The sequence below is a fragment of the Penicillium waksmanii genome (genome assembly GCF_028829765.1).
Source record: "Penicillium waksmanii strain IBT 27052 chromosome Unknown utg000008l:1.0-5622682.0:1.0-5626561.0, whole genome shotgun sequence".
NCBI classification, from domain to species: Eukaryota; Fungi; Ascomycota; class Eurotiomycetes; order Eurotiales; family Aspergillaceae; genus Penicillium; species Penicillium waksmanii.
In genome coordinates, this window is record NW_026643254.1 from 2,238,436 (window position 1) to 2,254,505 (window position 16,070).

The 16,070-nt window shown below is 51.8% G+C and overlaps 4 protein-coding genes across 4 annotated transcripts; 3 read left to right on the top strand and 1 right to left on the bottom strand.

Annotated features, from left to right (window-relative positions):
* Positions 1–1,250: 1,250 nt before the first annotated feature.
* Positions 1,251–10,330, top strand: N7481_009157 (putative myosin class II heavy chain (MHC); the record flags this gene model as incomplete). Its single annotated transcript, XM_057268376.1, has 7 exons — positions 1,251–1,507; positions 1,576–2,039; positions 2,105–2,260; positions 3,697–5,898; positions 5,942–6,142; positions 6,265–7,444; positions 7,501–10,330. The coding sequence occupies 7 exons, from the start codon at positions 1,251–1,253 to the stop codon at positions 10,328–10,330; spliced, it is 7,290 nt and encodes a 2,429-aa protein (XP_057119053.1).
* Positions 10,331–11,833: 1,503 nt separating this feature from the next.
* N7481_009158 (p24 family protein) lies at positions 11,834–12,704 on the top strand (the record flags this gene model as incomplete). Its single annotated transcript, XM_057268377.1, has 3 exons — positions 11,834–12,031; positions 12,207–12,602; positions 12,687–12,704. 3 exons carry the CDS (start codon positions 11,834–11,836, stop codon positions 12,702–12,704), a joined length of 612 nt encoding a protein of 203 aa, XP_057119054.1.
* Positions 12,705–13,370: 666 nt separating this feature from the next.
* Positions 13,371–14,292, top strand: N7481_009159 (uncharacterized protein; the record flags this gene model as incomplete). The annotated part of the gene is made up of 2 exons (XM_057268378.1): positions 13,371–13,526; positions 13,888–14,292. Coding segments are annotated over 2 exons (561 nt in total), but the record flags the coding sequence as incomplete, so codon positions are not given.
* Positions 14,293–14,507: 215 nt separating this feature from the next.
* Positions 14,508–15,421, bottom strand: N7481_009160 (uncharacterized protein; the record flags this gene model as incomplete). The annotated part of the gene is made up of 3 exons (XM_057268379.1): positions 14,508–15,196; positions 15,285–15,303; positions 15,380–15,421. 3 exons carry the CDS (start codon positions 15,419–15,421, stop codon positions 14,508–14,510), a joined length of 750 nt encoding a protein of 249 aa, XP_057119056.1.
* Positions 15,422–16,070: the final 649 nt, after the last annotated feature.

The following is a 16,070-nucleotide window of genomic DNA, read 5'->3' on the forward strand; positions in this document are numbered from 1 at the left end:
AAGCGAGCCGCACTCAAATCAAACTTGTTCCAATGTTCCAATGAGCGTCTGAAATGCGCCATTTATTCTTGTTCGCCTGGGAACCTTCGACTGGCCCCGGGGATAATTCACAAGCAAAATCAAGGCCATTTTCTTTTGATATTGCAGTTCTCCACCGGCTAAGCATTGAATAAACATTCCAAATAGTTTCGATTTCCAATGAGAACATTCTAACCCAGTGCAATGACTTCGCTTGTGCCCAGCTATGTCTTGATTATTCACTTCCGCTGTTCTCCTCTGTATGGGCTTTGTCTTCATACAGTGGTGTTGCAAAAGTTTGAAATCCCATGTTGACTGTTCTCGTCTCCTCCTTCTAATGGTGGGCCATAGGGGGTTTTAACCCTTTGCAACACCACTAGAGAGAAGTTCGAACACGCACTGAACCCAGACTAAAATTTACTCAAGTGGACCTAGGGTCCTGTCTAGACTCGGACTTTATTACTAGTAGTAGCTGCAGATGAGGTCTAATCTGTAGATATTATCCCTGATGAAATGGTGCTAGAATCTTGGTATAGATCCAGCAGACCATGGTAATGGAAAGGCCAATTGTTGTGGGGAACCCCACAATACTCAGGTTGTTATGATACTACTAGTATACTTTATAAAAAACAGTCTTCCGATGTCTGTAGCTGCGAGTTGAATATAAATTAGTAATCGTTACTACGTACTCCGTAGTACTGTTCCATTGGGCAGATGGATCCCTTGCTGCGTCTGCATCGGGGACATCCGACCGCAAGACTCGTTCAATGCAAGTGTTCGGGGCGAGTGCCTAACTATCTGTACCCAAATATCTGTGTAGAGCTGCACCGCACTGCACTGCACTACACCTGCATTTGCATCTGCATCTGCCCAGTCTCAAAACCAAAGATCATAACAAACGGTGTAACAGCACAGTTCGTGAAAAGGAGTGGAGTCCAGACCCTTGGATGTTTCATCTACAAGGATTGTCATTGGGCAACCCCTGAGCCCCACAAAGGGGACTTTCAGGGACTGTCGACCCTTGACTGACTGGGCTGACTAGGACTAGGCTGACTAGGCTGATGTTGTTGGTCTCCTTCTCTCCTCCTCCACATCTGATCTGCTCTCTTTCCATTCACGTCCTTCCTACCCTTTACATTCCTTTCTGATCAACCACATTCTTTTGATCAATTCTTTCCCCTCCTCCCCCCCCACACTCTCTCTAGGTTCGATTCGAGCCTCCACGAACCACCATGCGCGTTTCTAGCATTCTTCCTTTCATGCTGGCCGCGGCCCCGGCCGTCACAGCCAGAGGTACCCTCGGATTCTCCCTCGGCGACAAGCTGCCCAGCGGTGATTGCAAGACCACCGATGATTACGAAAAGGACTTTGAGGCCCTGAAGGACCTGACCACCCTGGTCCGCACCTACTCTGGCAGCGAGTGCGACACCCCCAAAGAGATCCTCCCTGCTGCCAAGTCCAAGGGCTTCAAGGTTGTTCTGGGTATCTGGTATATCCCCCCGCCATCACTGTCACTACGGCCACCAATTTTCCCTCTAACACAATATTCTCTGCTAGGGTCGGCGCCCAGAAGAAGACCGACACCAGCACCAGCGATCCATCCTTCGTCAAGGACTTCGCTGCCCTGAAGAAATACATCCCCGGCTACGAGAGCCAGGTCGAGGCCATCACCGTCGGATCCGAGACCCTGTACCGCGGTGATTTGACCGGTCCCCAGCTCCACAAATACATCAGCACCGTCGGCAAGGCCTTCCCCAGCATCACTGTTGGTACTGCCGACTCCTGGAACAAGTTCGCCGATGGTACCGCCGACGATCTGTTCACCACCAACACCGATGACAACCCCATGGTCACCTATGTTCTCGCCAATGCCTTTGCCTACTGGCAGGGTACCGCCGCCGACAAGGCGTACCAGACTTACTTTGATGATATGAGCGGTGCCATGAAGCATATCCAGAAGGTTGCCGGAGACGATGCTGACAAGATTCGCGTTATTACTGGCGAGACTGGCTGGCCTACTGGTATGTACTAGACTGACCCTGTGACAGTGATCTGTAGAGGTTATTGACTAACTGACTGTTTCTAGATGGTGGTTCCGACTACGAAGCCGCCAAGGCCGGCACCGATAATGCGAAGACCTTCTGGAAGCACGGTATCTGCGGCATGCTGGCGTGGAACGTGGATCTCTTCTACTTCGAGGCCTTTGACGAGTCCTGGAAGCCTGACAGCATTGGTGACAACGGTAAGCCTCAGGATGAGAAGCACTGGGGTCTTTTCACCGATAAGCGCGTGAAGAAGTTTGATACCAGCTGCCCGAAATAAGTAATCAGCAATAAGCGGATCTGTTGAGTGGAGTGGCAGGGTAGATACAGCTGTTGACTTTTTTTTTTCGCTGTTACTTTTTTGCTTGTATGTTTTGTTTGTGGACCCTGTATAGATGGATGGGGTCTTGCATCTGATCGAACCGAATGGAAATAATAATTTGGTGATCTTGGGCAGCATGAGTGCGGTGTAGTTGTACGAGTAGTGTGGCACCTCGGCCTGACCTGACGTGTCTGATGTGAATGTGACAGCGTGCAGCCGAGTGCAGGGAGCAGATTGCAGCAGAGTGATAAGATTTTCTCTGCTGCTATAGTATGAATGCTATATACTAACCCTATAGCTATGCTATACTATATGCTATGCTATGTGCTACTATGTTGTACTATGTCATTGCAAATCAAGCTTAGTCATGCAGAACCGTGGTTCGCCTACCCCTGAAATCCCCCCCACGAACCGAACTTGCTTGTTTACCATTCAATTGAAACTGCGATGCGCTGTGATGGCATTGCACTGCTGCAAGGGAGTGGGTACTGGTAGAGTAGAGTAGAGTAGAGTGGAATAGAGAAGTGTACAGGAGAGTACAGAGCGCAGAGAACAGACAGTACACCGTTGAACAGTGAATATCCCTTCCAGGCAAGGGTGGCCCACCTACACTACCTCACACTAAGACCAACACGAAAGACTAAAGTGGAATGAATAACGAGATGATCCATATGTACTAGTGAGTACTGGTACTTAGCACGATACGGTGAAAAGGGGCACCTCGGAAGTACAGTGACTTAGTGACCAACACTAGTGTACCTAGTGTACTCTCGAGGGAAACTTCCCCAGTTCAACGTGACGTGACATAATAGCCACACGCTCTTTTTTTTCCCCTTTCCACGCCTCCCGCGATGCTTCAGGTCTTGCCGTGATTTGTGATTTGTGATTGTGATTTGTGTCTGCAATTTGCTGCTTCTGCCAATTTGCATTCTCTCAATTAACACATCCCTCCTTTTCATCCGGTAACGCGATCCTTCGCACCGCCAATCACGGGTTGTCTGTTCTTCACTGCCCGTTCCATGCGTCAACATTCTGGACAATAACCGGAGCGGCAAGCAAGTGCTTGCTGCAGGAGTCGACACGGAAGGTGTGTTTTTCTCTATATCCCCCGTTTCAATTTCCAGGGAGTTATCTGCTGTGCCTGTATACGGGGTCAGACCCCAACTCTACCAACTCTACCCGCGTCCGCCACGCGATTCTCCCTTTCATCCCATTCCTCGAAACCCCTCCTCCACTTCCAGAAAAAGAAAAGAAAGGGAGATCCTGGAAGACTGTCATGGAATGCTAACCATCCCACCTCTCATGGGTTATCAGATCTAGACCCCTCCGTCTCTTCCGCCTCTTCGGCATCTTCCCCGTCGTTCCATCACAAGGACGCGCGCATCCCGCCTGACGATTCACGCCAGGCCCCGGAGTTGCTCTTGTCCTCTCCCTCCTCAGGAGACTCGAGCAGCCCATCGGACACTGGCTCTCCCTCCCAACAATTCTCTCCGAGTATCACTCTCGATCCCCCGCCCTTGCCGTTCTTCTCGACAAACCGTCGGCCCGTCGAATCTCTGACTGCCTCTCCCGAGAACACTAGAGCAGAGAGCAGTGTCTACTATACCACGGCCTGGGGATCCCCGTATGCTGCACCGAGTACCCGTCGCCTCTCTCTGACTCTAAGCCAATTTGCCGGCATCGACCACGGATCCGAGGCCAGCTCGCCCGCCCCTTCGGTCGCAATCCCAGAGCTTCGTCGAGCAAGCGTCGCAGTCAATTCAGCCGATCTCGACGATCCAGCGGAAGAAGAAGAAGGAGGTAAATCAATCCGGGATTTTACCCAGGATTGGATTAATCAGTATCTCTCCGGTCAACCGAGAACCGAGCGCAGCAACTGGTTGAGCGACGACTCGGGAAGCGAGGCGCCCTCGTTCATTACCGCGCAGAATCACCTTGCAGACGACCTTTCAGACGACTGGCTTGGTCTGGAGGATAATATCCGTGACAACGACCTCCTGAAAACACCGACCTTATCCGATTTCGTCGGTCGAAGAGCTGCTGCTCGTGCCAACGGAAAGAAAACCGTGCACAAGCGCACCGATACTTTGCGCCAGGAAGACTTTTGGGGATTTGCATACGATAAGGAACCGTCTAAAAACATCATGTCGGATACCAAGGAATCTCACCCTCCCGGCGAGGTGATATTTGATGCCGAATCACCGTCAGAGAAGCCACTGCCGCCTCCCCCGTCAAGTACCGTGGAGGAGGATACAAAGACTGGAGTTTTGGAGGAGTTAAAACCCGAAGCCGTGAATCGATCAGCGGCTCAGACTCCTAGGAGAAGGAAGAAGCTTAATTGGCGCGGGAAAGCATGCATTATTGAGCTGCCTACGGACGATAGACGTGGTACAGAACAATCCGGTATCCACCTTTTGACCCCTGCCGATGTCGAAGCTCGGATGAAGAAGTGGGAGGAGGATGGATACGATACCCGCGGTTTCACCATTGGCGATGCGGTCGATGAATCCCAACCCGCTGTGCTTGGTGGCCTCAGCCGTGCCTTGTACCCGGACCCAGCTGAGTTGTGGGAGGAAACTAGGGGCCAGAAGGCTCATATCCAATTCCCAGACAAGGCCGTGTGGGATGACTACGTGAATGAGCTTCAAGAGGCGAAGTTACGAGCTCTAGGTGTCGACTTCGGTCAGCCTGAGCCCCAACCCTCTGTTTCGCCATCAATCAATGCTTCTCAAACGCCATTCCCCGGCCTCGCATCGCCACCTATTCCAACCGCTTCGGCAGGAAGCAACCATCTCGGTTCCATTCATCCTTTCTCTCCAAACTTTGGTCAGTCTGCGACTACGAGTGCTGGCATTGGCTCTCTGGCATCGCCGGCTTCACAATTCAGTGTCCAGACTCCATTCCTGGGCATGGACCAGAATATGATGCCTGGTTTCCCCTTCCAATTCCAGCCTACGCCTCCTGCACAGGGTACCATGACACCTCAAAGCTTGATCAATCTCCGCCAAGCAAGCGGATCTGGTGCCCCTGGAGGGCTCCACAGCTTCAACTCGATGATGTCCCCCGTGTCTCCGTTTAACGACCAGGGTGGCTTCCATGGTGGTGGATTTGATGGGAAGAATGAGTTTGATGCACAATTTGCGCACATGGGTCAGGAACAGGGTCTCCCATACCAGACTCCACAAACCCCTGTGAACGCCCCTGATCACTTCCACGCATCAAATGTTGAGATCGCACACCCCACCCCGCGTGGTCATGGCCATAACCTGAGCGAAACTCTACAGAGAGGACTGGAGCAGATGAACCACAATAATTATCACATGGATCCATCTGCTGACCATCGATTAGAAGAGGATGACCGCGATGCTGCTCATCATGCCCTAAATGCCAACATGCTTCAGTCTCACTGGGGTATGCCAGAACATGAGCAACATCAGATGCACGACCAATCCGGCCATCCCTCGCACCCGTTCTCCCAACAGCCACACCAGTTCTACCATGAGCAATTCGGCCAGGGTAACAACCACCATGAAGGCTCCGACATCGATACCAACCCTAGCCTTGCTGGAACCCCCCCATACCCGCGGAGTTCAGCCCGATCACGGCCCGTGGCATGATTCCAAGCCAAGCCACGAGTCGTTTGGCCACCAATCCAAGCTTTCGATTTCGTCTCTAAATGTGGAGGCCAAGGAATTCGATCCAACTGCATCCTTCGGATCTCAACCCGCGCCATTTGCCAACAGCGCTTTCCAGTTTGGTGGTATGAACCAAGGCTTCGGCTTTGCTCCCCCTCCCCTGCCCCTTTTGCTCCCAATGGCATGATGGGTGGTCAGATCGAGCACAACCCGGCTCCCAAACCAAGTGCATTCAAATTCTCTGCAGCATCTTTCAACGTTGAAGCGCCTGTTTTCAACCCCGGTGCCAGTATCACCTCCAACGCTAGCTCTGAGCTGCCAGCTGCCAATCGGACAAAGATCTTCGGCGACATCGACCTCAATGAGATCTCTAAACCCTCAAAGGAGTCCAAGGCGATTCCAATTGTCCGACCGGATGAATCTGAAGCTGCGAATGCCGACGGTGAAGTCCAAGCCGCTGATGACGATGGCGATCGACCGGTTCCTACCGATCGTCATAAGCGTGCTCGTCGCGGAATCGGCCATGCTGAAGGTGAAGCCCGCTATAGCATTTCTACTCACCCCTTGGGCGAGACTGGTAATGCTCAGGCATCGACTACGCTTCATGCGGTTGCCGAGGGCAAGGAGAACGCTTCGCCAGATGAGAAGGCCATTGAACGCAGGGGCACGCCCAACAGCGAGGCCGAGACATGGACTTTGTTCGATTACAAGACCGAAGGTGCCGCTGCCAGATCTCACACTGCATCTCCTATCCAGGCTGAACACACCGAGGAGACCGAGGAGAATGTCAAGCAGCCCCAGCGCAAACGCTCTGCAGACGGTCTTCAGGTTGACTACAAGGCTTCCGCGCATGGTCCTTCCGATTCTAAGAGCTCCGTGAAGAGCACCACGCTGTCGGCAACAGCCAAGCCTTTCGAGTTCAAGCCGGCTGTTCCCAGTTTCCTCCCTACTACTGTCGAGCCGTCCAGCTTTGCAGAGCCCGAACCCCAACCCGAGCAGCCCCACTCTGTTGAGAAGAAGAAGCCAACTGGTGGTCTTATGGCGTCGCGTTTCGCTACTGCCAGTCCACCAAAGGCTCAGCAACCAACCCCTGAGCCAGAGAAGACACCTGCCCGTCAAATTCACAAGGGATTCCACTCCGATTCTGGCGATGAATCTCTCGACGATGATGAGCTGAACGCTGTCATGGATCAACTCAATGACGACTCTGACGTCGGTATCATGCGACAGACTACCCCCATGCCACGCCAGCTGATTTCGGACTCCGCTCCCACAAAGGAACGCCAGTTCGGTCCTGCAGAGGGCCGAACCGAAGCTCCCAGCCCCAGCCCTGGTGGTGGCCCGAAGACGCACAAGCTCGATATTCCCAATATTGGCTCGGATGGCGACGCTCAGAGCAACTTTACCTTCTCTCCCCGAAGAGCATTGTTTCTCGTCTCCAGTCCCCAGTTCGCCATCTCATTACCGAGAACGACCATGTCAGTGATTGGGATGACATGATTTCCTCCGGTGAGGATGAGAAGTTCTTCAACCGGAACCGCTTCTTCGATCGCCGCATTAACGACATTGTTGGTTCCGCTATCGATGATCGTCTTAGCCCCATGGAGCGTGCTCTGGCTGTCATTCAAACTTCTGTGGCTACCATCGCCTCTGGATCTGCTAGCAGGAGAGCAATTCGCAGTGTCTCCGGAGATGTGGAGGACAGCGATGCCGACGATGAAGACGATGGCGAGGAGCGCGAAGTTACTGTCCGTGACCGTTCGCCTCACCACATGCGTGATCGTAAGCTGGAGATGCTGAAGAGTGTTGTCACAGAGGCTCTGCTCACTCATGAACTCCCCCACCGCAACATCCAGCACTCCAGCCACAGTGAAATGGCGCTGTTGAAGGAGAGCATTGCCGAGCTGCAAGCTTTGACTATCAAGAAGCTCGCCCAAGATCCGGTCGGCGATATGCGTGAGATCCTCGAGGAAACTCTTGCCAGACAGCTCGCCCAACAGACCCCTCGTCTGTCCGAGGCCGAGGAAATTGGCGCCGACAGCTTGATGATGCAAATTGATGGGCTGAAGAGCATGCTGCGTCACGCCGATGACCGCGCCGAGGCTGAGTACAAGGCTCGTCGCGAGGCATCGGACTCTGTACTTGAGCTCCAGCGTCTTCTCAAAATTGCTGAAGAGGATGCTGCTCAGCACAGCGCTGCCGCCGAGGATGCCGAGACCCGGTTCCTGCAATTCAAGGAGGAGAAGATCCCTCACTTGGAGAAGATGCAGTTCCGTACCGAGTCTCTCAGTGAAGAGAGCGAGACTCTCAAGGTCACGATTGCCGAGCTTTCTTCTAAGAATATTGCCCTCGAAGGAACTCTGGACGAGTACCGTGTTTCCAGTGATCACTTCCGTCGTCAGCTTGAGACTACCAAGGATGAAAATAAGTCTCTCCATGAGACTGTTGATCACTTGAGGACTCGTATTGAGGATAGCATGGTTGCTCGCCAGAACATCACTGAGAAGTTTGATCGTCTCCAACATGATATGGTGACCGTCACATCCGATGTTACTACTGAGCAGGCCAACTTCCGCAGAAAGGAGGAAGAGCAACTTGCTAAGTACAATGAGCTTCGTGCATCGCACGCTCGGGAAGTTAAGCTGCGTGAACAGCTTGAGCAGGAGGTTGTCGAGCTTTCCAAGCAAGAGAGGGAAGCTGCGAAAATCAAGTTCATCCACGAGCAATCGCAACAAGAGAACGTCAAGCTTGAGGAGACTGTCGCAGGCCTGCGCGCCGAAAACCACGACTTGCAGATTAAGGCTGCTCGCTTCGAGCGCGAGTTCAACGAAGCTCGTGAAAGCAGCCGTGTTGAGATCCAGCGCACACGCACCGCAATGGAGGCTGATATCGAAGCTTCCAATAGCCAGGTTAACATTGTCCGAGCTGAACTTGAGGCTCAGGTCATTCGTCTTCAGACCCAGCTCGATGGTGTTCGCATGGATGCTGATACCTCCCGTGAGCGCTACGAGATGCTCTTGGAAGAAGCCAACGAAGTCAGGGTGACCTCTCTAGCTGCTGCCAAGGAGTCCCGGGAACTTGCACTTGACGACCAGCGCAAGACTCACGAGCGTGTCCTCAACGATCTCCGCGAACGCCACGCCCGTGCTCTGCACAACTCCTCTGAAGATCGTGCCCGCGGCGAAGCCCATAATACAGACCGCCTCGCTCTTTCAAACGACAAAGTCACGCATCTCCAAGAGCGCGTCCAACATCTCGAAGAGAAGCTCGAAATCGCCCAGTCCGCTGCTCGCCATGCTGCTGCCGCCGCTAAGGGCAAAGCACCGGCCCCCGGCCCAGCCCCCGGCCCAGCCCCAGCCCCAGCACCAAGACACGCACACTCACCCTCAATGTCCTTCAACCAGGGATCCAACGAGCCAGAGCGCATCTCCCCCCAGGCCCTCCGTGAATCCATCTTCGTCCTGCAAGACCAGCTCCAACAACGCGAGACCCGCATCGAAGAACTCGAGCAAGAAGCCGCATCCGTAGACAAAGACGCACCCAACAAGATCAATGAGAAGGACACTGAAATCAACTGGCTCCGCGAACTCCTCGGCGTCCGCATCGACGACCTCACAGACATAATCAAAACAGTCTCCCAGCCAAACTTCAACCAACACGCCGTCCGCGACGCCGCAATCCGCCTAAAGGCCAACCTACAGATGCAACAACAAGAGCGCGAACGTGCACTTACAGGAGGCCACTCCTCGCCCCTTTCCCTACCATCTATCTCCGACATTGCCGCCTCGCCCCGCGCTGCCCTCCCCCTCGCCGCAGCCGCGGCTTGGGGTAACTGGCGCAAATCCCGTGACGCGGCGAATGGGAATGGCTCTGCCGAGAACACTCCGTCCAAATCTAGTAATGCGGGCAGCTTTCTCTCCGGACTCTTGACTCCGCCCAGTTCGCATGCGCGCTCTAATGTTCCGCGTGGTTCTGTTGCTGCTGGGAGACCGGGACCGGGACCGGGTCGGTCTACTCCCACCACTTTCGAGACTCGGCCGCTGAGAGGACTCAATTCTTCTACTCCGCGCCGTGGCTCGACTCGTCAGGAGGTTCAGGCTCCTATCGTTGAACCGCCCAAGACACCCCCTTTGCTCCGTCGCTCGAGTTATGACCATGATGCTGAGCCGGGGAATTACGAGGAGGGTAGCTTTGCGGATGATGTTGAGAGTACTGTTGATGGGGTTGTTTCTGATTCACCCAAGGATGGACCGTTCGGTCCACGGATTACATCTGATGCGGATGCGTTGGCTGAAATTGGGGGGGCTTGGTGAGGGTGATTCTGATGCTGATGCTGATGCTGAGGTTTTGGGCCAGGGTGAATATGAAGATGAGGATGAAGGCGAGGAGACTGAGACTGAGATTGATACTGAGATCGAAAATGAAATTCGGGCTCAGGCTCAGGCTCAGCCTGAGATCTGATCTTCACTCAAACTCGACTTGAATCCATCCTCCCCTCCCCTTTATCCCTTCCGTTTTCCCTCCCCTCTGATCATCTTTTAGACTGTTGGAAATCATGCCCGTGTCATTTAGTTGATGTCTGCTTCGTTTTCTATCTCTATTTCCTTTTCTTTCTAGCGTTGTTTTTCACATCTACACTTACCCTTACCCCTTCCACCTACCTCCCTCTCTCACTCAACTCAATTCACTCGACCTGCAAAAACAAGACAAGGTCCCCCACCATTCGTTCCCATATCTACATATCCACCCACCTTTCTTTCTTTCTTTTCTTTCGTTCTTTTCTTTCTTCTCACCACCCTCAGATCTGTGATTTGTGATGTCCTTTCGGATTTGATTTGATACCACCCTGTTCTGTCTGTTCGATAATTCAAGTTGACTTTGACTTTTTATTTTCTGGTTATTTTGTTTCTGTTATGTTATATTACATGCTCCTACTTCCCTCCCCCCCATCCCAACTGTATATTTTCACCTATTTTCATGTCCCATCGTTACATTTTTCTAAAACTTGAAGTTGAACTTACATATTAATCAATACGTCCGCTCTTTATTTTCTTGTTTATATTAGTAGCACTAGTATTAGTATATTTGAAGAAAATACTTTTCGAGTCTTCTTAGTATCATGATGCTATTGTATACTACTATATATTCTACCTAGGTACAATTATTCTCTGACCATTGTTATGATTTTGATGGGGCCCTGCCACTGGCAAGGCAGGTAGCCGACGCCTGCCAAATCTGGGATACCATTGCTACAGCCGTAGTATTTGAATAGTGATATGGCATTACTAGTACTACAGTATTTTCATGAACATATAGTATTTCTACCTAGATATAGATAATTGAGTAGTATTTATGAACTAGTATCCATCCTATTCAAGTTGACGTGAGTCCCGACGTCCATTTAAGTTCCAACTTGAAATTGCCTTTTACTAGTAATGACCTTGGGCCCATATATATTTCCTCCAGGTCCGAGTCTCTGACCAACCTGAACTGAACAATTAACCACACCTGAGAGATAGTAAGATAGTACTAGTAATAGTATCTTCCTATCGATGTCACTTCCCTCAATTGAATAATAATATTGGCTCCCACTGGAATTTGCCCAATACTTCTAGTACTAGATAGCACTCCGGGCCCTGCTGTTTACAAAGTGGTCCGAGCGTCTCCACTCCCGGCGACTTGACACCTTCACCTTCCGCAGACCGAGCCAACTTGAACATCAACACTCCAACTTCACCCCACCAGACACCTTGTCGCTCCGAGAACCATCCCTCCCACGCCTAGTACGGGTACTCGCTCACTCGATCACATCCACCATGCGCTTCTCCGCCGCCACCCTCCTCGTCTCGGCGCTGGGCTGGTTCTCCGTCGCGACCGCACACACCATCCAGCTCAAGGCTCACTCGCGCGAATGCTTCCACGAAGCCTTACACAAGGATGATCTCATGACCGTGACGTTCCAGGTCGGAGATCGTGAGTTTGGAGGCAGTGGCAATCTGGAGATTGATTTCTGGGTACGTCTTCTCTTCCGCTAGAGATTCCCTCCTTCCCCTGGTTCAAGGGTTCAAGTTGTGGATGGATTGAATGAAAGGGAGTGTGAATTGCAAACCTTTCAAGTTCTCCAATCAATTTGTTCATCTCCATATCCCAACTCCTGCTAACCATTGTCTTGTTTGGCCCCCCCTCTAGGTTGAGGACCCTCTCCGCAACCGCCAATACTACCAGCAAGCCATCTCCAACGAGGACTACTCCTTCACTGCCCAGACCGACGGAAAATACAACTACTGCTTCAGCAACGAGGGCTGGACCTCCAACTCGAAGGAAGTCTCCTTCAACGTCCACGGAATCGTCTACGTGCCCGAGGCGGAGATGTCGCAAGATCCCCTGGAGGCAGAGGTCCGCAAACTTTCCGAGAATATGGCTCAGGTCCGCGATGAGCAGGGGTACATTGTTGTTCGCGAGCGCGTGCACCGGAATACAGCCGAGAGCACCAACGGTCGTGTTAAGTGGTGGAGTCTTTTCCAGCTGTTTGTTGTTATTGGAGAGGGTATCTTCCAGGTGTGGTGGTTGAAGCGCTTTTTCGAGGTGAGTTGCACTGCACTGCACATGCAGATCCCCCCTGGGTCTATGGAGTGAACGTATACTGATCTGATCGTGTCGAATTTATAGGTCAAGCGTGTTGTCTAAATCTTTCCCACCTTCTTACCACTTCCCTTGTCGAAAAGAAATGAAATGCGTTGCTGAGCGATGACGGTCTGCATGTGGATATTGGGAATGTGACCATCTTGTGTTCCAACCATTTCTCATGATTGATACTTTTTTTTTATGTCATGGTGCCATGCAAACATCTTCTGATAGTCTAATATACCTGTACCACCAGCCACAACAGCGTAGTTGGAGATGTATACAACGCCGAGAAATGCCTCGTACAGAAAGCGGCGCAAGACTAAGCCTGAATAGTCAAGGGCAACCAGTCAGAGGACTTTCAATGATTCCCAATCCCAATCCCAATCCCAATGCTAATATCGGATTGGGCTTTGAAAACCGCGCTTCTTCGAGTCGTGGTGGTCCTTTTTCTTTCCCCAAAGAACACTACACACCCCTCCTCCGCCCAACTTGAACATCCCACTTCCACTTCCACTTCCACTCCTCTCGTACTTTTGTTCTGTTCCTCCTTTACTTTCATCTCGTCTCTGCTGCATGGTCTTGCATGTAAGGAGCTTATATATTGGCAACCCTCAAGGAAAAACCGCCCAACCTCCAATTTGAACCTCCTTGGAAGACATCCCCGATCGCAGAGTGGTACCTTACATGAAAGATCGAATCGACATGACTCTCGAACTTGAATACAGGACTCGGAATCACACCACCTCCGAATCTGAATCCGAGTCCCTATATCTATCCCTAGATACCCTCGACACAAACGATCCGCTCTTCCACGTCTGCTGGCGCCGCCAGTCATGTTCGTATTGTCTGGCCGGCGATGTTGCCTGCAGCTGGTGTGCAACTGTATGTGACACGAACCTTGACTGTTGAATGTTTAATTCTATTCTATTCCGAGTTTACCCCAGAACCTCAGGCTGTTTGAGTTTATGGTTATTTAGACCATCTCTCTCCACCCCCCCTGTTTATTCGGTTTTCTCTCCTTCTCGTGGGACTCTCGCATTCCCCCGACATACCGTTTCACCTTTCTCTCCCTTGCATTCCCACGCCCCATTCCGAGTTTCGACGCTGCTTTGCCCTAGTTGGGGGCTTGATTTACCCCTCTCCTCCTTCGACTCCGTACTTTGGTTTACCAGTTGCGCCCTCCAGGGCAAGCCTTGTCCTGCCCATCTGACCTGCACCATTGCTGACCTCGTATCCAAACTAGTCCTCAGCCTGCGTGCCCAATGCCGCACGCTTACCGATCCTAGCCCCCATCCGCAATGCCCAGATCTGTCCACTCGGCTCCAAGGAGCGGTGGGAACTTAGGACAATGCCATTTGGCTGTAATGTTAGTACTTTGACGTTTCTGTCTGTTGTAGGGACGGTGGTGGGGCTGGTGGGATTGGTTGGTATGGGGGTTGTTGGGTTTTGCTTGGTGAGATCGGTACGTCGAAGATGGAAGGAGTCTGATTATGAGCGACTGGATGGTCGGGGGTTTCTGGATATTGGTCTGCTTGCTTCGGTGTCAGGACTTATATTTGGGCGGCGGGATGAGAGGGTGTCACGGGCTTCTGGAGTGGATGGAGGGGGAGGGGGAAGGGGAAGGGGAAAGGGAAGAAGGGCTGGATGAAGGGGACTCGGAGACAAGACCTCTTTTAGAAGGAATGTGAGTTGAATGCTTAATTTGGCTATGAAATGACATGAAATGAATCGATATGATGAGATGAAAATGATTGCACTCAAGTTCCGAATACCCTGTATAGGATATGGATAACTATGTGGACGTGACATGAACAAGAGAAGTAGAGAAGTAAGTACGAGTACTACTAGAATGTACATGATTTATCAAGCTCCCACAATTGCGTCCATCTGCTCCCGAACAAAACTCGCCAGATCATCAACCGTCTTCTTCACACGAGGAATCATATGGCCCCCGCCATGATCATAGATCTCGGAAGTATCGGGGTCACACATGTTATACAGAACCATCGACCCATCCAGGAACGGATCTTGCGCCCCGACAACATGGCAGGTCGGAACAGTTATCTCATACTCATCCGCGTCCTCATCTCCGACCATGATGTGTCCCTTGATTGGATCGAGGGGAGGCCAGCCACTAAACAGAATGCCCAATTTTAGACGAGGCTCTCGTCCATATTCCTTCCGTCGCCGTTCTTCCTCAATAAGCAGAGATGCAGCTATCTGACCACCTTCAGAGTATCCAATGACGGCATCGATGTCACCCTCTGCATCAACGATCTTGATTAAGCGATCGAGGACACTTGCGATATTAAGATACGTCGGATTATCTGCAATCTGAATTGCTTCTCTCATGGATACCTCGGCCGATTCGCGCTTGGGGAAGTCGCTCATATTGAATTTGCCTAGATTTCCCCTGGTGGCCTGACAAAAGGAATAATATGGAGGAGGCCCGAAGAACGCAGCATGTTCTTGAGGGGGATGAACCTCTATCTCTCCCTGAACAAAGAAGAAGTTGGCTTCTCCATTCTGTTGAAGAGAAGTGATAAACGGCCCTGGATACCAGCGGATGCTTCCGTTAGCATACAGACATCCTTGACTGCCAGTGGCTTGACTGTCGACGTCTTGCTTCACCCAACTTACCGAGCTGCGCCGTGAATCCCTATTGCATGGTAGGAGTGATTAGTTATGGAAAAATCTAAATCCACATATCACGCAAATCTGGAATCACAGCATACCTTTGCACTGCAGTAGGCCCCCGGCAAACAGAGAAATTTCATAGTGGCGATATGAACGAGGTTCAAAGCTCCTCAAGGGCCCCAGGCAGGCAGCCTATGTAATAAGGGAACAAGATACTCAAAGGAAGCAAATATGCACTAGAAAGCTTACCGCCACCAGATAATAGTAGGCCCTTGCGAGAGTACCAGCTAGGACCGGGGAGAAGTGACCGTTTGCCCCTGCGCTGGAATGCACCCTCACTTGAGCAAGGGCCACCAACAGCAACAACAACGCGCGAGAGGAGCTTCGCCAAAGAATGGTGTGTGTGGTGTGATCAGATCCTGGAGAAACGGATCTGCGACCCTAGAGACACACGGGGGAGAGACTAACGAGGGATTTGATACCCTTCTGCAGGTAGAACCGTGCAGGACGAGCTACTATATTTGTGCCCGCGTCATCAAGGGAAGAAGGCATGGACCCTTCGATCCACCTATCATTGGACGGTGTCTCGAAAATCCCCCGGCTGGAGAGCCTCTGTTGTCCACTGATCTGCAGTCATGCACCTGATCGTCATGCAAGGGCGAACATCTACTCCATAACAAGCCCTATCGTGGGCCATCCTTCCGCCAGGGCCCTGTCCTGCCTTTAGTTGTCGCGTCTCGCCACATACATCGTGGAAGGGGCTCATGGCTTCTCTGTGAACATACAACT